The sequence below is a fragment of the Hippoglossus hippoglossus genome, chromosome 14 (assembly GCF_009819705.1).
Source record: "Hippoglossus hippoglossus isolate fHipHip1 chromosome 14, fHipHip1.pri, whole genome shotgun sequence".
NCBI lineage: Eukaryota > Metazoa > Chordata > Actinopteri > Pleuronectiformes > Pleuronectidae > Hippoglossus > Hippoglossus hippoglossus.
The window spans coordinates 19,415,686-19,440,033 of NC_047164.1; the positions used below are offsets into that span (position 1 = coordinate 19,415,686).

The following is a 24,348-nucleotide window of genomic DNA, read 5'->3' on the forward strand; positions in this document are numbered from 1 at the left end:
TGGTCATTACTGTGTTCCAGCTGTGTGTGACAAATTGCAGCAGGGGTTGGTCTATGTGGTTTAGATTAATAAATAAGATTTTATGATTGAATAAACATATATAGGTTGTGGTTGATAACGGGAAATTTGATAACTTATAAGGAAAGATATTTAGCTTTCTGTATTAAATAAAACAATGAGCCTCTTCCAGAGGACGTAATGAATTATGTGGGTCTAGTTTTCCCTCCCTCCACTCGCCCCCACCTTCCCCATGTTTTTCTTCGTATCTCTCCTCGGCTCCCCTGAGAGAGAGACCGCCTGTGTGAAAGAATTCAGAAAAGAGGGGGAGAAAAGGGGGTTGTAAATTTTCTAAAACATGAGTACAGCGACATGAGGAGAGACTTTCATGCTCTCACCTCTGTGATTAACACCCTCCTGTGAGACGCAGGGGCAGAGTCACAAAGTTTAAAAAAAAAAAAAAAAAAAACAACAGAAAACAATTCTTTAATGGGGTTTAGTTTAAGCTAAAAAAGACAGTTTGTTTGTTTGTTTGTGGGACAGCGAGATTGTGCAGACAGTATTAGGAAATAATATTGTTTGTTTGATTCAGCTAGATTGGATATGTTTGTAGTTCTAAAAAATTCTTTAACCGCTAAAACTTTTTGTTTCATTTGGTTTTCATTAAATTCTACAATGCTTAGTTAGGGGTTTAATTTGGGAACAAATTGAGTTTAATTTGACATTTTGGACTTTAAATACTGGATAATGATAATTTGGATAGAAGGAGAGATAGTTAGAATTTAGTTTTAAGGTGATAACGAGAGGAAATTGGTTGCATTGACTAGAGAATGCACATATGCTGGTATCAAGAGTGTGAACATCTACACTACGGGCTGGTATAAATAAGAATAACATATCTGTTTTTCCTCACTGGGACTGACATGTGCTGTGTGCAGGCAGAGAGTCATACAGATATATATTGGTTTATGAAAGGACTGTTGAGTTATTAATACAGCCGTGAATAAATAATAAACTATTGAGAACTTTAAAGATATTATTAGAGTGAAATAAACTAAATTATATATTGATGATGCATGGTATGGGATTATTACTGGTATTTAAAGGAGAAAAACATCTATTGACCTAAATGCTGGCAGATAACATGTGCAAATGTGTGCAAATCATACTGAATCGCTTATGATGCTGTTCAAAGGACCTAATGGGTTCATAGGATACTAAATTATTGCCTGTTTCTTTCCCTTATCCATTTACGGTGAGTGGGAATTGAGGCGGGAAGACGAGAAGGCAGCTGGCCGGTGCATCACACAGATTGAGGCTTGCTGACGCCTGCGTGTGCAGCTCCTGTCTCCAGTCTGATCAAGGCCGGTACAGTTTATTCACAAACTCTTTAGCAAGAACCTGCATTTTACATATTTGTATGTGTTCTCATTTATAGTTATAATTGTTGATACACATTTTAACCTGCTTTCATTTATAAACTATTATAAGAATATTAATAGAGCACATTCATCTGCTTACATACACATGAAATACTACATGCTGTAGTCAGTTAAATAAATAAATAAATAAATAAATAAATAAAGGGCTTGGCAACGGACTGACCAGTTAATACATTTAATTAATTAATAGAATATGATTGTTTGGTCTAAACTCTGCTGTCAGTTGCAGATGTAAGTTTTATTGTTTGTGCGTGGCTTATTCTGATCTGTGCTGTGTTGGAGATTCACTATTGTGACTGTTTGATGATTTGAGGTGAATATTGGTTGATAATTAGGTGATTGTCTTGCTGCGACTAAGAGCACATTTGGTGACAGTCAGTCACATGTGGGAGTGCGTGATCTTTTTGTCAAATATTATAAGCGGACTTTGGGTTGTGCTATTACATAAATGAGCTTTTGATTCCTTTGGAGTTGGCAAATCAATTTCATTTTTATTATTGGCTGTGGTGTCTTAATGGTTTTGATACATGGATTGATTAATTTGTTAGTTGGTTGATTGATTGATTGATTGATTGATTGATTGGTTAATTGGTTGATTTGTTAATTGTTTAATTGATTGATTGATTGGTTAATTGGTTGATTGATTTATTGATTGGTTAATTGGTTGATTGATTGAAAAAAAAAAAAAAAAAAAGGGGGGAGACTAAATAGCTTTAAGTATTTTTAATCTTAGCAATTACTTTTTAATTTACAATAAGGGAACATAAGGAAGCTGTTACAATGGGGAAAAAGGGCACTAAAAGTCCAAAAGTAATTACTCCTGTTGATGTAGTACAGAAGAATAATCCTTTAGTTAAAGGCATCGCAAACATTGCAAAGATATCGGAAAAATGGCATAAACGCTGGCCTGAAATTGACCAACCATGGCCAGTAGAGGGGACTCTTAACCCCGATGTAATTATAATAATGCAGGTACTTGTGTCCACATACAAGGCAGAGCAAAAGAAGGGCAAGAAGGGGGAAAAACGCAAAGAGAAGAGGCAAGTAGAGCTTGGCATTCTCCAGTTATTTGAAAATGAGGGACAGAAACTGATCAAAGCTGCAAACGATAAGAGAGATAGAGACGTAGAAGAAATAGGGCAAAATACAAAACAAACAGAAAAACTGGTGACAAACACCAATCCATTTTTCTCACATATGAATCCAGTAAAGAGACCGCCACCTTATGAGGAAGGGACGAAGTCTAAACAAATCTATCCTCAGCTCCCAGTGATCAGTCAGGAGGGTAACTATCATATCAGAGACAAGGAGGACAAAATAATAGAAACGGGACAAGCAGAAACAACTATAACGATGTATCCAAATTCCAAAAGTAAGAAGAAAACGACACGTTTCGGAACTAGGATCAAAAGGGTGGAATATGGAGATGATAATGATCAAAGTGATCTGGAAGGGAGCATGGGAGGATATGACCCTGCAGTCAGGCGGATACTGGCTAGAGCGGAAAAAAGAGGAGATGTTACCACTAATGACAGTGAGAATGGAGACAGCGATGAAGATTTGGAGGCTAGGACTCCTTCATCTTCAAGAAGGTTTTGTCCACCTACATTCAGTACTGAAATAGAAGAGGATGTACGGAGGACTTTAAGAGAGGTCGAAAGAAGTATGGACCGATGCTCCTATGACTTGGGAAAAACTAGTAGTCCAGAAAGACAAAGAACACTGGTGAACCAGTTAGAGGAGTTGCAGATACGGAAGGAAGAGCTGCAGAAAGAAGGCTCCCAACTATTGGGCATGAAAAATGCATTGCGCTCAAGAAAACAGTTGACACTCAAGAAGATGTTTCCAGTGGTCATCCGAGGGCAGAGTTTGGAGTATAAGCCTTGGCAGAGTACAGATATGTCAAACATACTTGAGAAGTTACCTACTCTTCAAGATGGAGCACATTCTTGGATTTCGAAGTTGGAAGAGATTATGGTGGGAGAACAACCTGCCATTGGAGATATTAAGAGACTTTTGGCTAATCTCCTTGGAGTTCATGCTATGGGAGATATTCTACAGAAAGCTGGACTTAATCGATATGTGGGAACTGCTGTGAATGATTCAGAGCTGTTTTCTGCAAATAGAGGTCGAGTGTGGAGAGCGCTGAAAGAGACATTTCCGACAAATGTACATCCTGACAACATTTTTATTGAACCACTGGGACAGGAAGAAAACCCGAGGGCCTATGTGTCGAGAGCTCATCAAGTGTGGAGAAATATCACAGGAAATGACCCGGATTTGAATCAAATGGAGCAGTCAATTTTGCGAGCCAGAATACAGAAGGGGTTGCCCCTATCAGTGAGGAGCAAACTGGCAGAGGTGGTTGGTCTTGGAAGCATGGCAAAGGGTGTCTATACGGATCATATAGCCCATCAAGTGGTGCTGTATAGGAAAAAGGAACATGACCAGAAAGAACAGGACCAAGAGACCCTCAGAAAACTCAATCAAATACAACTGGTGGATAATAAGAAGATGGAGAAGAAGCAGGCTCTGGTTATGCAGAATCAGGCTCCACTAAATCAACCATTACCACAACTACAGCCGAACCAGGTTCAGCTCCAATCGTTCCAGCCATCATCGGTGGTTCCAGTCGTCTCCTACCCACAGCCAACTTTTGGTCAAGCGCAGACTTGGAGAGGAAGGGATCAAGGAAATTTCGGAAGAGGAAGAGGAGGAAGGTTTAATCCAAATTTTCAACAGCGTTCAGAAGAATGTTATAATTGTGGACAATTAGGACACTTTGCCCGTGAGTGCAACAAGACAGGAGGGAATTTCAGAGGGAACTCCAGAGGAAACTTCAGAGGAGGATTCAGGGGCCAATCAGGGCCACCCAGAGGACCGGTGAACCCTTACAGAGGCCCGGAACCAGGATTCTAGAGATGCCCTGAAGACTCGAAAGGGGGGTGTCAGCTGATAGTGTCAGGGCCGGAGAGAGATCCAACAATAGAGGTGAAAATAAATAATCGACCATTGGAAGTAATGGTGGATAGCGGAGCTGCTTTTACCTGTATTCAGCCTGAAGATGCTATACATCTCCCCATGTCCGGTCAATTGATTCGGACAATCGGGTTTGAGGGAGTGAAACAGCTGATTCCTCTCACAGAACCAATTGAGCTCAGTTATAAAAATCGGAAGATTACAATACCCATATTGGTATCAGAACATACACCTATTGCACTTTTGGGAAGAGATGCTTTGTGTAGATTGAAGTGTACAATAAAGTTTACACCAGACGGCTGTCTGGTGGAAGTGCCAAATGATATTTTTCACCAATCATTGATGACAACGGAGACTGAAGCTTCTTCAGTATTTTGGATCGGAAGTCTTAATGCAGATTTTTTGGAGCCAGCTAAATTGTGGGAGAAGTTTATCATTGCCAATATGCCTGATGCGAAGCTTCCAGAGTATCCATTTCACTGCACGCTCAAGTATTTCAATAATGATGCCCAACCAAACACAGAGGAATGGTTGAGTCGTCAACCAAAGCAAGTTCAACTCAGTTCGGGCTGTATAATTTTGGGACCACAAGGAGCAGCTATGAAGATACACAGAGATGACTATTTGGATAAAGAGTTTGATATCGAGAAGAGTGTGCCACATGTGACCTTGTTGGTGTGTGAAGAATATAAGCAGAAGCATATAGGAGAAATGATGGCAGAAGCAGAAGAAGCTGTTTTTATACCGGTAAAAGAGAATCTTGCCATCTGGAGGAGTGAGGATCAGAGATTCATTAAGATCATGATCTCTGCTCAAGGACAAGGAAAGCCACAAACTGTGCGGATGACACATGAGTCAATTTGCAGTGCTAAGATGGACTCAGACTTAATGAGAGAAGAGATGTTGCGACAAGTTCCAGAATGTTTGTGGTCTCGGCATAGTACTGATATTGGACTTGTGAAGTCAGCCCAACCAGTGAGAGCTGAACTCCGACCAGGAGTCAAACCTCCGTGGAAGAACCAGTATCCACTGAAGGAAGAGGCAATCCGAGGAATTGAACCACAGATTGAAGGACTTTTGAAAGCAGGTGTTCTGAAGATAACACAGAATCCCCAGAGTAACACGCCTTTGTTGCCTGTAAAGAAGCCAGATGATTCATATCGCCTGGTACATGATTTGAGAGCGGTGAATGAAGTGGTAGCTGATTTTCCAGCAGAAGTGCCGGATCCACATACTTTGTTAGCCCAAATTCCTCCAGATGCGACACATTTCACAGTGTTAGATTTATGTGGTGCGTTTTTCAGTGTTCCACTTAGTATAGAAAGTCAAGGCTTATTTGGGTTCACGTACAATGGACAGTCTTATGAGTATGAGAGATTGCCACAAGGGTTCAAACATAGTCCTCACATTTTCAATAAAGTATTGAAGGATGATTTGGTAGGGATAGATCAGGTATTAAAAAGCACTGTTGTTCAATATGTGGATGACATTATCATTTGTTCACCAGATGAGGAGACATGTCATAAGGACTCAATTAAATTGCTACAAATACTGGCAGAAAAGGGGCATAAGGCCTCTCAGAAAAAGCTGCAGTATTGTCAGGAGAAGGTAGCTTATTTGGGTCAGATAATAACGCAGGGACACAGAAGCATTTCTGATAGTCATTTGGAGGCTATTCGCAAGGCTCCGAAACCCAGAACAGTCCGAGAGATGATGACATTTCTTGGTATTGCAGGGTATTCCTCAGCATGGGTAGAGGATTATGCTAGTTTGACTGGGCCTTTAAGAGCTATGATTAAAGATACTGGGAATGCTCAACTCCATTGTAATCTTTCTTGGACACAGGATGGTCTTTTGGCATTTGAAACGACCAAAAAGAAGTTGCAAGAGGCTCCGGCGCTAGCACTTCCAGATTACTCTAAGAATTTCTTGTTATATGTATCTACTTCTACTGGGGGTAAATATGCATGTGCAGTTCTTTGTCAACCAACAGGTACGGGGACGAGTCCTCAACCTATTTCTTACTATTCCACTGCTTATTCAGAAGTAGAGTTAGGGCTACCACTGTGCTACAGAGCAATGGTGGGAGTTTCTCTAATGTACAATAAAGCATCATCTGTCACAATGGGTTATCCAGTGACAATTCTTACACATCATAGTCTCAGAAATCTTTTGAATTATGGTAAATACACATTGACCATGTCTAGGCTCAGAGACTATCATAGGCTCTTAGAGCAGGAAGATGTCACCCTAGCAAGGTGTGCCACGGTGAATCCAGCTGAGAATTTGCCAACTCCAGAAGACGGTGAGCCACACGATTGTGTTCAAGAAGCAGAGAAATACTCTAGGCTTAGATCAGATTTACAAGCCCTCCCATTGCGTGAGGTGGACCTGGAGTATTGGACTGATGGGTCCTGTTATCGTGTGGGCGACAAATTGAGTGCTGGCTATGCAGTAGTAAAAGCCCAAGGAACTGGATTTGTTGTTGAGAAGGCTGAAGTGATACCACAGCCTGCATCTGCACAGCTTGCTGAGCTTGTGGGGCTAACTGAAGCGTGTTTGTTGGCAGAAGGTAAGCGAGTGACAATATATACCGACTCTGCATATGCACATAATGTGTGTCACTTGTTTGGATCGGTGTGGAAGAACCGAGGGTTTAAGAAAACGGATGGTTCTCCAATACAGCATCACGCCCAAATCATGAAATTGTTACATGCTATGATGAAGCCTAAAGAAATAGCAATAGCTAAATGTGCGGCACATAAGATTGATGCGTCAAAGGTTTCACAAGGGAATAGAGCGGCTGATGAAGCTGCAAAAGCAGTCACTGGAGCAGATAAATTGGGCAAAGTTCTTCTGGTCACTCATGAAGTGAACTTGGAAGACAAAATTACGCTTAAGGATGTGATTTTAATTCAGGAAGCTGCTCCTGAAATGGATAAACAGTTGTGGCTAGACCGAGGTGCCACCCAAGATTCTACTGGACTTTGGAGAAATCATGAGGGGCTGATAATAGCACCTCCAGACTTGTTGGGTCTAATGATTCAGGAGGCGCATGGGTTGGCTCACGTTGCAAGGGGGGAAGTTAGGAGAAAAATTACAAAGGAGTATGGTTTTTGGGCACCATGTTTGCTTGAACAGATTGATTATGTCATAGGCAGGTGCACTATCTGTCTGAAAAACAATGTTCGGAGAGGAGTGATGGTTCCTCCTGGTCACATTCCAACTCCAAGGGGTCCTATGCGTGAACTAGTTGTGGACTATGTTGACATGATAAAACCGATTGAAGGTAAGAGATATATGCTAGTCGTTGTGGACAGATTTTCACGATGGCCCGAGGCATGTCCAACCAAGCGAAAGGATGCTCAGTCAGTGGCTAAGTTTTTATGTAGAGAGGTCATAAGCAGGTGGGGACTTCCAGATCGAATATCCTCAGACAATGGGAAAGAGTTTGTGGATAAGACGGTAAAATTGATTTTGCAAAAACTAGGAATTAAACAGCGTCTTGGTGCAGTCTATCATCCGCAAAGTCAAGGGATGTGCGAAAGAATGAATGGTGTTTTGAAAAATCGTATTGTCAAAATATGTCAGCACACGGGTTTAAATTGGATAGCAGCACTTCCACTGGCGCTAATGGTATGTCGCTCTAGTGAGCTGCGCGATTTGCATATGACACCTCATGAGTTGGTTACAGGAAGGCTGATGCCAACGCCTTGTTTGCTTACAAGTGGAAAGGGTCCAAGCCTGACCCTTTTGGAAGATGAAATGCGAGCGTATGTTACATATATGGTTAATCTGCATAAAAGAATATCCACATATGTTTCTGACAGGCAAAGAAAAGAGGTGGTGCAGGAGAAGCTCGATGAACAAAAAAGGAACACAGTGCAACCTGGAGACAAGGTGTTCGTGAAGGTGTTTAGAAGGAAATGGTATAACGAACGCCGTGAAGGACCATTTGAAGTGGTTCGCAGTACTGGAACCGCTGTCCAGGTTAAAGGGTCTTCAACGTGGTATCATTTATCACATTGTGTCAAAGCGCCAAGTGAAGAGACGCCACACTTACAGAACCAAGATGTTGAAGGCTCAAGAGTGCCAAAAGACAATGTGGAAGAACATACACCAGACAGGGAGATGCATGAAAATCCCCAGAGTCAGAACTCAGAAGGAGAGATTGTCCATGTTGTGGACAATGTTGATGATTCTGTGCACATTTCTGACGATGCTAGAAGTGACTTTGCAGTTAATGAACAGGAAAGAAGATTTAGTGACATTGTCTTTCAACATGTCCCAGACACAGCAGGACCTATTTCAGTTGCCTGCGAAGCGCCAGAGATATCAAAGGGCGGTGACTCCGCTGCAGGACAACTCAGGGATCCAGTTAGACAAAGGAGCCCGAGACCAGTTAGGAAAAGGGTTAAACCAAACCGTTACTAGAACCAGGGTTGAAGTAACCTTGGGGAAGTCAGTTCAGCTTCCATGTCAGTGTACAGGAGAAAATAGTGGTGAAGGGAAACTTAGAGTTGAGTGGAAAGATAGCCATGGTAAGGTTCTAGTTCTGTTAGGAACATCACCATTAAGGAAGTATACGTTAATTAATGACAAAAGGAGACTGAAGGTTGAGGGAGATTGTAGTCTTTATGTATATAGGCCTCAACAGGAAGATCAAGGTGATTATAGGTGTTCTTTTTATGATCCACGTTTTGGGAGTGAGCGGTCCGAGTTGGGATTTAGAGTTCGTATAGTGTCTCTAGTGATAATAGGTGAGAATAAGAATATAGACCTCCAAGATGTTGGGGAAACAAGAGAATTGACGACGATGACATCAACTCCTCAGACGAAAGCTGGGAAAATGGAAGGGAAATCTACCCTTTTAGTGTTAAAAGTTATTGAAGGTATAAATGTATCGCATTTAACTACAGTGGCGCCTCAGATGATTTCTATAACGCCACCTCCTTTGAATACTGTGATCAGAGTTAAGTTAGGAGGAACAGCTTACCTTCCTTGTCGATGTGGAAGGTGGAATGTTGGTAGTAACATTCCTCCCAAGTGGGAAAATAGTCGTGGTGAAGATGTGTTGTTGACAAGACCTGAAGTTGACATTGTGCCTCGTGATCAAAGGAAGTATGTTTTGTATAATGACATGAGGTGGTTGAAAATTAAAGATGATTGTTCACTTGTCCTGCGTAAAGTTACATGGGAAGACCAAGGGGAATACATGTGTACTTATTTAGAACCGGAGTTTAAATTTGTTCCATATCAAAATTATTGGATAAAAGGTCATATAACTCGTAAAGTGACACTCATGATAAAAGATTTGAGTCCTATTGGAGTTTTCACGGTTACTAAAGGGGTTCAGGAACAATTTACCACAGTAATCACTCCAATGCTGAATAGTACACAGATGAAGCTTGTTACTTTAGCTCCAGAAACAACTAAGAGTGTTCATACATCAACTCAGGCTACTATTCTAGCTATGACTTTGAAGGGGATGAATGCTACAACAGTGACGACATCTTTGACGTCTACGACATTTGTAAATGTGACGCAGACATTTGACATGACACCTTTGACATTTAAGGATGTGGATAATGTAACCCAGAAGCTAATGTTAAAGATAGAGCCTAGGGTGAACAGTAGTAATGAGATTGTTGAAGTTAGAGAACAGATGATGGAAGAGAATGATGCAGATTCATCTGTGACAGCTCAGAGGACTATTTCAGACGTAGATAATTACTTTTTTGACTCTGATCAGACACCAGAACATATGACTGATCAATACCATACATTACAAAAGAGAGAAACTAAATGGAAGGCGTTTGGGTTTGATCCTTCAGTATTACAAATTGCAGACCCATGGGCAAGTAGGAACTTATGGTTCCAGCAATTAACGCATTCCGTAAGATCGGTTACGAATTGGAATGGTCCATGTGTGGTAAAGATTCCATCGCCGAACTCATGGCCTTCAATTTTAGAAACTGTACCAGACCCACTAACCGCTATATGCCAAAGTTATGCACTATCGTGGCTGTTGTATCAGCAGCAGTCAGCAGAAGATATAGTGATGGCTTGGTCAGTACATCTGTTTAGGCCTAGATCTACTTGTTCTTGGTTGGGGGAATTACCATATGTAAATTTACTTGATCAGCATGAAAATATCAAAACGGCGGTCCCTGATATAATGGAAGTGACATCAGTGAGAGCTACCAGCTGTTTTTGTTCAAATAATACTCATGATGGGCCGGGAATGTTTATGGGGATATCAGATTGTGACGAATATATGATGGACTTGGGTAAGCGTGGACATAAGATGAGTAATGATTCGTATGAAGTAACTTTTGATGTACCACATCAGAGACAGAATATAACTTTAAGGGTGCAGATCCAAAGTTTGCCTGGGAATGTGACTATAGGGAATTTCAAGGATATTTGGTGGGTTTGTGGTGATAAGGCATATATATTTCTACCGTATGGGTGGATAGGATGCTGTTATATGGCAACGTTGAAACTCCCATATGAGGTTTTTACTATGCAGAAGGGAAAAGGGCCAGATGAGGTCCAATCTAATGTCGTTTCCGGAAGTAGGAAGAAACGGGAGATGGCACAGTTTAACAATTTGGAATCGTACCATTGGAGAATCAGTTTAGCAGAGAAGTGGGCTATAGGATTATTTCCATGGTATGGGGTGACATTCTTGGCAGATCACATTGATAATATTACCTACACCCTACAGGGTTTTGCAAACGCAACCATAAAAGGTTTTGAATATTTGTCAAATACTGAGAAAAGCCACAGACTGACGTTGCTAAAACATGACATGGCTCTAGACTATATTTTGGCCAAACAAGGTGGCCTATGTGTGGCTTTGAACTTAACTGGGAATGCTTGCTATACTTTGATTCCTGATAGTTCTGATAATATGACTAGTGTTATAGATGCATTGAAGCTTATAAGGGATGCGTTTGGCCCGTCGGAAAACGCTGGATGGTCTGCAAATGCTTGGTTGCAAGACAAATTAGGGCCAGTAGGAGCAGTGTTAGTTCAGGTTTTGGCAGCACTTGTTCTAACGTTGAGTGTGATGTTTTGTTTTTGTACGCTGTTGTTGACCTTTGCGAAGGTTATGATATTGAGATGGGTTGGAGTTGTGATGCCCGGTGATCAAACTCAGATGCCATTATTATTTGGTGCTGACACGGACGTTGATGAGGACGACGTGATAAGGGTGGATGTATATCCATTTTGAATATCTGATGTTATTATAATCCTAACATTTACCTCTGTTATTGCTTAGTTATTTTGTAGTTTCTTCTTATATTAGAGGTGTGTGTACAGGGGGGAAATGGACAATATGACTTATAAATTCACATTTACTTAAAGAGTGTTAATCTATATTTGATGTTTGATTTGTATCTGTTTTGTATGCAAAAGATACTGGTTTTCTTTTCTTTCATTCTAGAACATATTGGGGGAAGACCACTGTGAGGGTGGTTGATTGTTCAGGGACTCCGATGTGTTGAATGGATTCAGACACTTCAAACAGAACAATACGAATGGACTGAAGGACTCTGAACAAGGACGTATGATACGATATCCAGATTCAACACGTCATCGATACTACAACTGAGAATCAATGCTGCTGAGAAACTACAGTGTTATACATTCTTATGTTTTCTCTTATATATTGCATGAGTAATATTAAAATTGACCTATATTCTCTGTGTGTTAATTGCTAGGAAAATGATGTTTTCTGTTATTGGGTAAATATACTGGGACCTCAGATGTTTTCTTTTTCTTGGTGTTTAGGGATAGAGGGGCTAGGCAGGAAAAGGTCCGTTGGAAGGTGCGATGGGTCGACCAGCCTGACTTTGGACATTTGTTTTGTTTTGATTTGCTGAGGGTTCCATATGTATTTGCTTAAATCATTTCCTTGCACAATTTGCTAAAATTCCTATTTTCATTGGTATGGAGTACTATGTATGGTCGCCTAGGCAGAGGGGCCGTGAGAGAATTTTCCCGTCTAGTTTGTTTGATGGATATTTCAGGAAAGATAGCTGCCTGATGGGTTTTTCACTCTCACTTTTACGCTCCATACAGTTGCTTTATTATTACAATTATGTTACAGGACGGATTGTTATTTTTGTCATGATTATACACTTGTATGTTTTATTCTTTTGTTCTTTCGAGACTTTGTGAAGTCTCGAAGGGGGGAAATATGTGGTGTATTTAGTTAACATGGATCATTTTGACACGTGTGTAAAACATAATGACATGTTTACAGATAGCGGCGCATGGTTTCTGGACTCTCAGACTCCCTAAGTGTTATTACAATATGTTACTTGTTAGTTATCTCTTCCTGAGAATGCTCTTTGACCTGTTAGGTGGAGAGGTTCACATCTTCAAGTAGGAAGCATGTTTCGAATTAGATGCCCCTATGTATGATGTCATTTTATCTCAAGTTTTGGGCGTAAACAAGTTCCCTATATGAATGCTTGTCCGGCACCGGCGACTCAGACTTCTGCATTGGCCGAGAACGTCTCCGGGTATACCTAGGTACCCGTCCTGACCTGTAACTTCTGTGTAATAAACCTTATTATACAAGCAAGAACGGTGTCCGCGGAGATTCCTTCATCATCATCTTCAACATCACTGCTGCTTAAAATATACGACAGGCCAAACACTGAGAGAGGGTGAATGTAGAAGGCAAAGAAAATATGATCTGCGTACCCATGTGAAGGTTGTCCTCCGCAGGATCATCCAGCACCTGCAACATTAACATAATTGTCATGAATGGGGACACTTTCAAGGTCCTGTAGATACAGGAGGGTGTGAAAGATCTAAAATTCATTCATTCAGGACCAAACCATTGCAGAGATTCAAAGTGTTTTCTTTTCTTTTTTCAGGACTGAGCAGAGTAAACAGAGGGAACTGTGATGACTTTTCAAAACTGGCAGAAAAAGACCTTTTGTCCTTTTCTTTATTCTCTTATGATTGTTATTTTCAAACGGGACTTCTGCAATCGACGTTATGTACAGTTTATGAGAATAGACAACAGTTCGAGGCGGCAGAGTTAAGTTACTATGGTTACAGGTGTCCATTACGAGGTGACCATGTTATTCGCTCTCAAACAGTCGGAGTCTCCTCAGGAAATTCAGTAAAACATTTCAAATCTCTGTCTGTTTGAGCTGAAACACTCTCTTATCTAAACCTGACATCACTGCCGCTGTCTGTGCTGTTCACTGCACAACACTGAGTTCAGTCTGAGAGGAGCAGCGACAGAGGGGGACACTGCTCTACCGCAGGATCCGGAGAGATACAGCACTGGGAAAAAGGATTTGCCTCTTTCCCGATTCTATTTGTTTTGTATTTGTCACACTTTGACGTTTCCGATCATCAGACTATTCAATCACCCAAGTCAACACAACATGCAGTTTTTTTATTATTTCATTTATTGAAGGGAAAAACCTGAACCGATGTGAAAAAGTTATTCCTGAATGATAACCTTCGAAAGTGGCTGAATTAAAACAATTTTTCACAAACATTTCATTGCACAAACAGTTATTAGGTTTTGGAACCATTCATTTTTCACACGGGGGATTTAGGTTATGAGAAAACTCTTAACCTTCAATAAATGGGATGATCATTTAAATAGAGATGTAACAATACCAGCATTAGATCGAATTACAATTACGCAAATCTAAATTTGATTGAAGTATCATTTTTCACCAAGATAAAACTTTCTTTTCTGGAAATCACTTCTTCGTCTCCGCTCCAAAGGAAGTAATTGTGTAATCCTAGATTTATTTATTTGTGTTCTTCATTCTCTGGATTTGTTTTTCAAAAGCTTTCACCTGAGCCAGGCCACACAGCAATAATCACGTCTGTACAGGGTTAGCAACATCCAGTTATTAAAATACATTATATAAGTTATTTTTTTAAATGCACTTGTATCAAATCAGTTCTTGGTATCAGAATTGGTATCGGGAAGGGAAAAATCGTATCAGAACATCTCTAATTTAAAAGCTGTTTAATTAAGTTTAATAATCAAGCAATAATTGAAGAAATCAGAAGCGGAGCAAATACTTCTTCAGAGCACAAAGCAGCACCTAACTTAAGGTCCATGACGTATATTAGTATTACGCCTTAGTAGTGATATTTTCATACATGTGAAACTAGATTAACAAACCAGTTGACACTCTGATTACATCAGAGCGGCGTGACTAGATTGTCCAATTACAAAGGCTCCTTCAAATGCGTCCTTTCATGCCCGAGAAACGAAGACTCCAAAAGGTGGATCAACAAACTATTTTTCAAAGAGTCAATGGCACCGGCAAACGCAAAGCTTAAGTGTCAGGCTTCAACTCACATGCTTAAAAATCCAAGGGGCATTAAAACTTTCTCGTTCTGTCCCACTGCAGCTCTGTTGCTAGGGGACAGCCGTTATGGCTGGACAAGCTGGTGACGCCAAACACGGAAATCATCTACCAGACCCTCTCATTTTGGTTACGCCTTCGTGGTCTACACGGCCCCTGAATTGGGACAATTGGGAACACAGTGTGTTTAAAGGCCCTGGGCAGTTGCCTGTCTGGATAATACATCCACAGCCAGGTTAATAAAATAGGTCTTCACACAGGACTGTGTAAAGGAAGAGCTCCCACCTCAAACCACAGGACACGCGGTCCATCTGTCTAAATACAAGATCCTGGAGAATTTAAACGATCACAGTGGAGCGAACGCTTGCCAAGGACACGGTAGTGGAAAAACAAGGGCAGGACGTCAGGTCTGAGGAAACAGGAACACGACTAATGTCAGTTTCAATCCATTAAACAGTCAATGAGTGAATGTTTGCTCATGACGTCTTGTACTCTACTGACCATATTGTTTTTCTCTCTTTGTTGAAAGTGAACGAACATATACAAACTATTAACAGTAAATAAGCTGGTCTGTGCAAAGTGGAAACCATTGAAAGTCTTTTTTATTTGTAGATTTTGACTAATGCATTGATGTAAGATGCATTAAAGGGATCTTTGAGTTCTGGGGAAAGGATATAAATTTGAGCTCTGGATTGTAAGGGCCCGCTTTGAAAACATGTGTGCATGCGAGTATGGGCCCAGTTGTTACCGTGTCTTTCCAACCATCTGCGACAAATGACCATATCACTTTCATCAGTTTTAATCTGTTCCACTTAGCGCAGGCTCTTCTGTTTCAAAATGAATGAAAATATCTGCTCATAATTAGATGGACTGGACTGAATCCTCGCAAGAATCAGTTGGACGCCCGTAATGAATGTGATCCCGACCCAGGCAAAGCCCATTTAAACGGATGAACAGAGATAGATGGTGAGAGGAGGGGGGGGGGGGGGGGGGGGGGGGAGCGTGTCATCCCTGTGCCTACGCACGCCCATTATGTGGAGAGAGTGAGGGTGGACAAAGAAGGGAAGAGATTAGTGTGTGTGTGTGTGTGTGTGTGTGTTTTTTCTCTGCTGGAGCAAGCACAGAGGAGCAGAAGTGCTCACATTTTATTTAAAAACTCTGGCACACTGCTGGCACTCTCTCCACCAGAACAAGCCAGGCAGCTTTCCTACCGACTGACTCCCTGAGCTTCACTCCCAGCAACAGTGGCCGCCACCCCCACCCCTCTCCCCTCCGCCATCTGGCTAAGATGGAAATTGCTCTGATAATATCGCAGGGGAGCGGCAGGCATCTTGAATCACATCTCCAAAAACCGGCTATCGTATTTCATAAACAGCCGCCTCCGCAAAACAAAACGCCATCAATCCAACTTCGAAATGTCTCGACTTAAGTTTGAGGGAGTGTCGGCTGTTGTAAATATGAGAATCAATTCCCAGGCTGTGGTTTTCCGGAATGTGTCACCTGCATATCATGAAGGTCCAGGGGGAGGAAGTGTGATCGATGTGCTGGAGGGTAAATCTCATCTCATATTCCCTGGCAGAACAGTGCTTATCCTTCTCTTTGGTCGGACATAATACAAAGCACCAATCAGGGTGCACAGAAAGAAAGGTTAGCAAGAGAGGTAGAAGATGATCTCGATCACAAACCCTCAAACATGACAAAAGATATCCAGACTAACACAAAAAGAGACTAAAAACAGGACTGCTTGTTATTTTTTGTCTAATTGTGTTGTCATTTGGGAATTTTTGGAGGCATTCTGTATCGTACTTTGGTCATTAAATGTCTCCTGTCCAGGTATTTTGCATGGACTTGTCGTCCTTTTGTTGTCGTTTTGCATCGCTTTGTGTTTTTTTGCCTCTCTTATAGGTTGTTTTGCATCGATTTGAAGGCGCTCTGCATCCCCTTGTCATTGTTGTGTGTCAGTTTGTTAATGTTTTGCATCTTTTTGTAGTCATGCTGGATTTCTTTGTTATAGCTGTGTGTCAGTTTGTTTTTGTTTTGCATCTTGCTGTGGTTGTTTTGTGTCTCTTTGTAATCAGATTGCTTCTCTCTGAGGTCGTTTTGAGTCAGTTGGTTGTTGTTATTCAGGTTTTTGTGGTTGTGCAACAACAAACGTAAAGCCCTTGATACTAACAAAACTCTTACCCACTAAGTCTGATAGACACGAACACAAACTTTCATTGCAATTCATGTGTAAGAAACTTGTCAAGCCTCATTTTATAATATGACTGTACTGGTACTGTAATGGTTGATGAAACACATAATTGGTGGTTTTAATATCACATTTCTTAACAAATGCATAAAAAAAAATCTGTATTTCATGGGTTGAACATAGTTATGTTCAAAGTTAACACTGCCGTCCTTACTACTTTGACGCTAACATGGCTAACAACTGCTACTCATTCTTATCCAAGTATCCTTGAACAATGATCATCAATTTGAAATAGGAACTTTGATAATAAAAATAGACAGAACATGAAAGTACTTTCAAACCTCATTTGACTAATCTGCTGCATCAATGCAAATACAAACACTATGACTATTTGCTGACAGAGAAACTCTCACCTCCACCAATTTGACAATGTTGATGTGGTCCAGTTTTTTAAGGATGGCGATCTCTTGGTAGACCCTCTCCAGGGGTCCTAAGATTTTGGGCTGCTCCCCTTGGGCTGCCTTGGGTCCTCTTGGGGGTGGGCGGCCTGCAGGAAAACACATGAAGCACAAACACAGCGTCTCTCAATGATTCATTTGATCATAAGTCCTCTTGATAAACACAGAGACAGGAGTTTCTCTAATGTGGTAGGAAGAAATAGAAAATGTGCAATGGGGAAACTGTGGTAGATCTCCTTCCTGCTACAATATTTATATTTGTGTGTCTGATATACTAATAAAACAATACTTTTTTCAGTGTCTCAGAGATTGAGAATCAATTGAAAACCAATTTTAACGAGTAACTGGGGAAAAAAAGGGTTGAAAATAAAGATTGCACCCATTTATAATGATTACTGTCATTTCTTCCTACAAGCAAAAACTAATCAGAGAGATTATTTGAAGGGGGCAGTACTCCGTTTATTAGATACAAGGTTTACTCACCACTACTGCATCAACACACTGAAGTATCTCCCATTACTCTAGGGGAAAAAATATACTTCGTGACCACGATACAATAACGTGCGGGAACGAGATAAATAGCTCGGGGACACGAGATATGAATCTGTTCGTTACTAACACGACCAGTGGAACTAAACTGAAGAAGGCTCTAGATGAATCTGAGGACACACTGTGGTGGAAACATTTGCAATTACTAGTCAATAAAAACACAGACCTATCTTAGTGCGCCATGTCACATGGAACGGGACTGTGCATATTTGGTATCAGGTGACAGGATGCGTCTGGTGCATCCTGTCACCTGATACCATCAGAGAATCAATCTCTCCCTGTCGGCATAAGGATTTTCTGGGTCTCTGAAGACCCTTGTCCTCCTCAGAGACTCTAAGAATCCACACCCAGTTCCATGAGATCCTCTAAGAACGGTGATGTCATGTTTCAAAGGAATTGATTGGTCATTGGGCGGAGCTTTTATACTGCTTGATCTCTTATCTCCAACTTAACCTGCTCTGGACCCGGTTAGCTGTTCAGCGTAAGTTACCATGGTGATTTACCCCGATACAAAGTGAACAAGCTTCGTAGAACCCTGAATTTAACCTTAAGTAACCCCGATAAGTGCAAATCCAGCTTCGGGACATCAGGGAACAGGGCATCCCCGTTCTTAGAGGATCCTGTGGAGCAAAAACATTTTTTTTATAAAAAAGATCCCATAGAGCTTGGTGCAGATTGTTAGTCTCTGAGGAGAACAAGTCTTTCCGTATCCTGACTGCATTTGTTCAATTAAATTCAGCCGGAAAACGAAAAGATATCCGGGGTATGTTGACCTCGCTTCACAGGCCTCAGGTCTTTTCACCATAATGTTCCTGTGATCTGCTGTTCATGATTTTACTCCTCTGGAGATTTTAGAAATCACTTATCAGTGCGCTGATTGTCAGACCTCTTATGGAACTGAAAAACTATTTTCTGGCATTCCACCTAATGTGACACGTCTTCACAGCTTGATGTTTTATTATGATTATAATTTGATGGTTAACAGCATTGGCCAACACTCGTATAGAGTTTGGGTCACAACTTTCAGGATCTGGAACACACAGGGGTGTTGGAGGTGTCTTGTGTCTGTGGTCAAGTCCTTACTCCCAAAGCAGAGTCCTGCAGTGATTTCAAGTTGTGTAAAATAACAGGAAAATAATACATCTATATAAATTCACGAGTACAGGGCAAAAATAACTAAACGCAAGCAGCAGCTTAGATGAAACCTGGTCAGCGGCAAGGATTTGATTTATTGTGAAAGCCTATGACGCCATATTTGTGGTTAGATAAGTGTCAACACAGACAGTGAACTAGCTAGAACAAAAAAAATAGATGGTGAACACATTCTCAGCTTGTAGAAAGTGCCAAAACTGATTAGTTTTGGATGGCCACAGTTGTTGCTGAGAAAAAAACACTGACAGCTGCAGGAGCAGAGGTGCTGCGACGATTGACAGATACTTTTACAACCCAACGACCAAAGCAGGAGGACAAGGAGGCCATAACCCATGTGATGTGAGTGACTGTATCTGGCATGTGTGATTAGCCCTGGATGATGGGTTGGGTTGCGGTACATATGTTAACGGGTCCGGGCGAGTCACGATTTGGAGATGATTGCGGGTTTGGAGTCCAGTAATGAGCTTTGAGGGAGTGAGCAGGTGCAGGTTTGCAAAAATGGACCCATGCAGGATTCTGTTCTAAAGTCCTGTTTTTCGTTGGAGGTTACCTTCTTAATCTTTGACCTGCTTTGTTTGTTTCACTGAATTCATTGAGCACAGAGGAGAACGGCACTTACGTGGAAAACCACACTGCTTTATTAACTTCTTCTTGGACACCACCTTCATGGCCTGGGGGAGAAAAACAGTGTGATCAGTATCAAGAGTGAGAGGAGCTAAAGTCATTAATCACAAATCAAGAACTTATATAAACTAGACCTGTAAGCACATTAACCCATGAACCAACATTAAATGAATGTTAAACCCGTCTGTCGTCTGTGTCGACGGCAGGCGTGTCTCAGCCTCGCCTCCCAGCGCAGCCCACTAGAAGCATTTTTTTTAATTTCCAGGGAGAGGCACCTCAGCATAAACTTAGGGGTGAAGCTGTTCTTTAAATGAAGAAGGAAAGACAAAAGTAGACTGCTAAACATATCTGCTAATAATTAAGCTCTTTACATTCATCTCTCTTTCTATTCGAGTAGAGTTAAGTGAAGGTGCATGAATTAAGTTTACTTCAGCCCCCTGAGGCTGATAAATTCCATCATCACCACTGGATGCCTGCCAGTCAAGTTGTGAGCAAGGAAATAATACAAACACCACAAACCCATGCATGATTCAGAGACCTCTACTACTCTGCTGAACTCTTGAACTGGTTCCCAACACCCACAGGGAGAGGATGATCGTCTTAATACATAGCACTGGGACGAATTAGTCATCGTTTTATTTTCATCCTGGCAAAAACATTTCCATTCAGTTTAAAGATGACCACCGCTGCTTTATCAACATAATGATTCTGCTGCGTTTCCCTCACTATGTGTGGAAAAGGATGAGAAATCAATACGTGATACATCTTGATATAGAATGTAAAACAATTTCAAAACCGTCATCTCCTTATTTGATATATATTCACAGAATTTCCAGCTCGTAGGAAGATAGTGAATACAGGCGAAGTACTTGAGCCTGCAGGAGCCTGTTTAGTTCTTATCGCTTATCGTGCGTGTTGATACTTGTGCCGCTCCGTGTGGAAAAATCCAATCAGTTCCATGGGAAACGAATTCAGACTGTCAGGAAATAGGACCAACCTTTCACGCCACCATTACTCAGCTGGTCCTCTCCTGATTCCTGTCAGTGTTACTGCAGATGAGTCTGTTATTGAGGAGGAGTGCAATATAGTCTGCCCCCAGAGGTTTCTATCAGCAATAAACATCAAATATAAAACCAGGAGAAAAGATGGAAAGTAGAAATGGTAGATACGTGCACAGCAAACATGAAAGCTCGCTACACTTTATGTGGGACGGATGGGAAAGATTGTAGCGGTAATAAAAAGAGAGCTGCATTGTATAATTCTTAATCTCACTTTTTGATTTTGAATTATATTCAAGTTCCGACTGAGTGAAGAGGAACTCACTGAGGCAATTATGATGTTAACAGAGCACAGTCAGATGATCACACTTTGTACCTGCTGTATGTCAATGTGACAAAATGCTGTGAAAACTCCAAGAGGACGTTATAATGAGATTAAGACATATCTATGTCTACAGAATGTGAATACTCCACATGTCTTAGGCTGCATCAATACTACTACGCTTTCATTTGAAAACAGCAAAAAAAGCTTTTGGCTCCGTGTCATTTTAAATCCTCGTCCATACTAACCCATATGAAAACTCATATCACGTGACAAATCAAGTACACTGGGCATGCGTGTGCTGATTTGCTCCCATGACATCTCATCTCCTAAAGCACCTCCTAACAGCTGTTAGCAAAGACAACAGGGTCAGCAACGCTTGTCATTGATTATCCATGTTGCGTTCTCCACCGGTACCTGAGGCTACTGCCGGTTGTTTTCTTCCAGGAGAGGGTCATGTGATAGGAGCCGGACGAATCAGTAAAGGCTACGTAGTGACCAAATAGACCCAATCAAGCAAGCCATTGTGTCTCTCAGACTCAAACATGGCCCAGAGTTTCCAAACTTCTCTGCTTCAGCGCCCCCTAAAACTTCAGAGTAGTGTGGATGGCTGGTATCCATAGCAGAGTTGATGTATTTTCAAAGGAAATCATAATAGTGTGGATGTAGCCTTAATGCTGTTATTCTATTAAAATGCTGCTTACATGGCAGTGTCATGCCAGATGATTATCTTAAATCAGGTTATTATCTGAAGATTGGTTTCCACGTAAACGTAGTCAGTGTCTCCGACAGAACACGTCTTTGCTGTCACTGAAGACGTAGTTTATAGACTCTGCTGTGTGTCCGACCGTCTCTGCAGGTCGGCATCATTTAAGGCTGCGTGTCCACTCCAGAGAGAGTAAGCAACTTTCATTAATGTTATAGGCCTCGTCAGTGTTCTTACACAAACTCCTGCTATTTACAGTTCAGCATCAGCACATTTACAAGCTCCCATTTTTCAAATAACAGGGTTGTGTTTAGCTCTGAGCTCCCCACTGGCTCCAATTCAAAAGTACATCTTAAGTGTACATGAGTCATCCAAACACTTTCAAGGTAACTGCACAGGGCAGTTCAGTTATGTTAAAACACAAATCAGCTTTTGTGCAGAGGGGCTGAGGTCGCAGAGCTTTTATGGGAAACAGATCACCTTGATGGAAGTGCCCGACATGACCTCTCCCACATAAACTGACCTCAAAGCAAGAGAAAAAACGGATTTCATGAGAGTAAAATCGCAGATGCTCCTTCAGTGGCACCAGAAGTCGCTCTCTTTTCCACATTTCCTCTGCGGCGACTGATGCCATGTGAGTGAATGGGACGCAGAGCTGAGCAGCGAGGTCGAAGGGGAGAGAGAAAAATCAATAGGCCTGGTGGGATCCTGCAAAGCTGCTCTGTCTAGACAGTAGATGCAGAGGGAATGGACGAAAAACCCAAAGGAGCTGCGTGGCACAGCGACAGCCTTTCACAGGATCCTCTGACAACAGCGGAAATGTAATGCGACTGCTTTGACTTACATAATTTTTGTCATCGTCCTCGTTGTAGGCAAGTTTGACCACACCATAAGAGCCCTGCAGAACACAACAATATGAGAGTCATATTCATGTGGCTGGACACAACATTTAATTATCATTCAGTGCTACTTTTGTGGTTTAGCTCCACATTTATGTATATATCCCAAATATTTAATATGAGATACATCAAAATGACACTATGACATCATATTAATAAATAGTGTAAATAAACAGTGAAAGTGGAATCATTTATTATCTATTAAATCTCAACTCATAATTATGAAAATAGTTTCATAATCTATTTTTAAAGAACATCATTTTATTTCATTATTGACATGAAATGTGTTATTGGGAAAATTCGTAAATAAAAGCAGACATCTAAAAGTAGCATTTTGAAATCAAAAAAACTTAATGAGATTGCAAGGTAATGAATTGAGTTCTGTCAATCCTAAAACAAAGGAGTTCTGCAGATCTGATGAGTTTCCTTTCAAACACAACAATTTTATTATTTCACAGCACAGAATGTACATGCCTATATACTTATAACAGTCTATGTGTACACACACACACACACACACACACACACACACACACACACACACACACACACACACACACACACACACACACACACACACACACACACACACACACACAGGTTTCTTCTTGATAAGTGCAAACAAGAACCATTAACTGCTTTTAAAGTCGATCATACACCCACATGAATGAAACAAACCGAGTTACATCACCTCTGATGTCTCTGACGGCTAAAACTGCCAGCTGGCTCTGAACAAATGACTCAGCATTTAAATGTCCTTCAAATTATGTTATGGCAAAAAAAACAGTTTTTCGCTAGGAGTGAATTCATCCAAACATTACCAAACACCATCCATGTTTAATCCATTTTTCACCCTTTAAAGGTAAAGTGTGTAGAATTTAGTGACATCTAGTGGTGAAGTTTCATGTTGCAGTTAAATACCCCTCACTTGCAACCTGTGGTAGCCTTCAGTTGTCATTAAAACTCAAAAAGTGTTTAGTTTGTCCAGTTAAGACTTGTTTTCAAAACATGGTGGCCTCCGCAGAGACATAGGACATAGCTTTTTCACACGCAGATATTTGTTTTCTTTTTTATTGTTTTTCTTTTTGTGCTTGTTAGAAGCATGATACCCCCCCCCACTTGCTGGCGGTGAATCCAGCGGGGATCACCTGCTGTGCGCTCACATTGGATTCTCCTGACTTTCTACAGACGTTATACTAGCAGGCCAATGCGGAGAAAGTCCACAGATAATACGGAGCCTCTCTCATTCTGACATTTGGCTCACACACGCACCTCCTCCGCAGAAAATACGGCTTTAGTTTCAGATGTGCGTGAACTTGTCTTTCAATTTTTTATCAGTGCAGCTCAGTCACAAGGAATTGTACACGTGAAAGCGACGTTCTTACGCTGTGGGAAAAGCTGCAGAGAAAATGAAAAAAATTCCTGGATCCTCCCATTATTGAGATCCCTTCAAAAAGATAATGGATTCTTCCCTCACCCACACCACATCCTTTAACAGAGTTTCATGGTAATCCATCCTGTAGTTTTTGCAAAACGAGACAAACAACGAACACCAATTAAAACATAACCTCCTTGGTGGAGGTAATAAGATGTACTAACATCTTATTACATCTTATGTTCAGAAAAACAGGACCTGAGTATCTATAAAAGGTACAAAGAGTTGT

At 41.1% G+C, this 24,348-nt stretch overlaps 2 protein-coding genes across 3 annotated transcripts in view; one reads left to right on the forward strand and one right to left on the reverse strand.

Moving 5' to 3' along the window:
- The window catches only part of camkk1a (calcium/calmodulin-dependent protein kinase kinase 1, alpha a), an 80,156-nt gene that overhangs the window by 19,670 nt on the left and 36,138 nt on the right, over nt 1-24,348 (reverse strand). For both annotated transcript variants that reach the window (XM_034606203.1, XM_034606204.1), the window contains exons 4-7: nt 22,630-22,683; nt 19,755-19,806; nt 17,390-17,523; nt 13,140-13,176 (exon numbers count right to left, since the gene is read on the reverse strand). In XM_034606203.1, coding sequence (XP_034462094.1) covers nt 13,140-13,176; nt 17,390-17,523; nt 19,755-19,806; nt 22,630-22,683 — 277 coding nt within the window. The remainder of the gene's footprint in view (nt 1-13,139; nt 13,177-17,389; nt 17,524-19,754; nt 19,807-22,629; nt 22,684-24,348) is intronic.
- Nucleotides 2,136-4,389, forward strand: LOC117774104. The gene is made up of 2 exons (XM_034606215.1): nt 2,136-2,546; nt 3,564-4,389. The coding sequence occupies exons 1-2, from the start codon at nt 2,220-2,222 to the stop codon at nt 4,356-4,358; spliced, it is 1,122 nt and encodes a 373-aa protein (XP_034462106.1). The 5' UTR covers nt 2,136-2,219; the 3' UTR covers nt 4,359-4,389.

Bases quoted from the DNA above. Each gene is read 5' to 3' on its own strand.
- LOC117774104 (XM_034606215.1), top strand. From the start codon at position 2,220: ATGGGGAAAAAGGGCACTAAAAGTCCAAAAGTAATTACTCCTGTTGAT. The intron at 2,547-3,563 runs GATAAGAGAGAT...TTTTCTGCAAAT, and splicing joins AACTGATCAAAGCTGCAAAC to AGAGGTCGAGTGTGGAGAGC.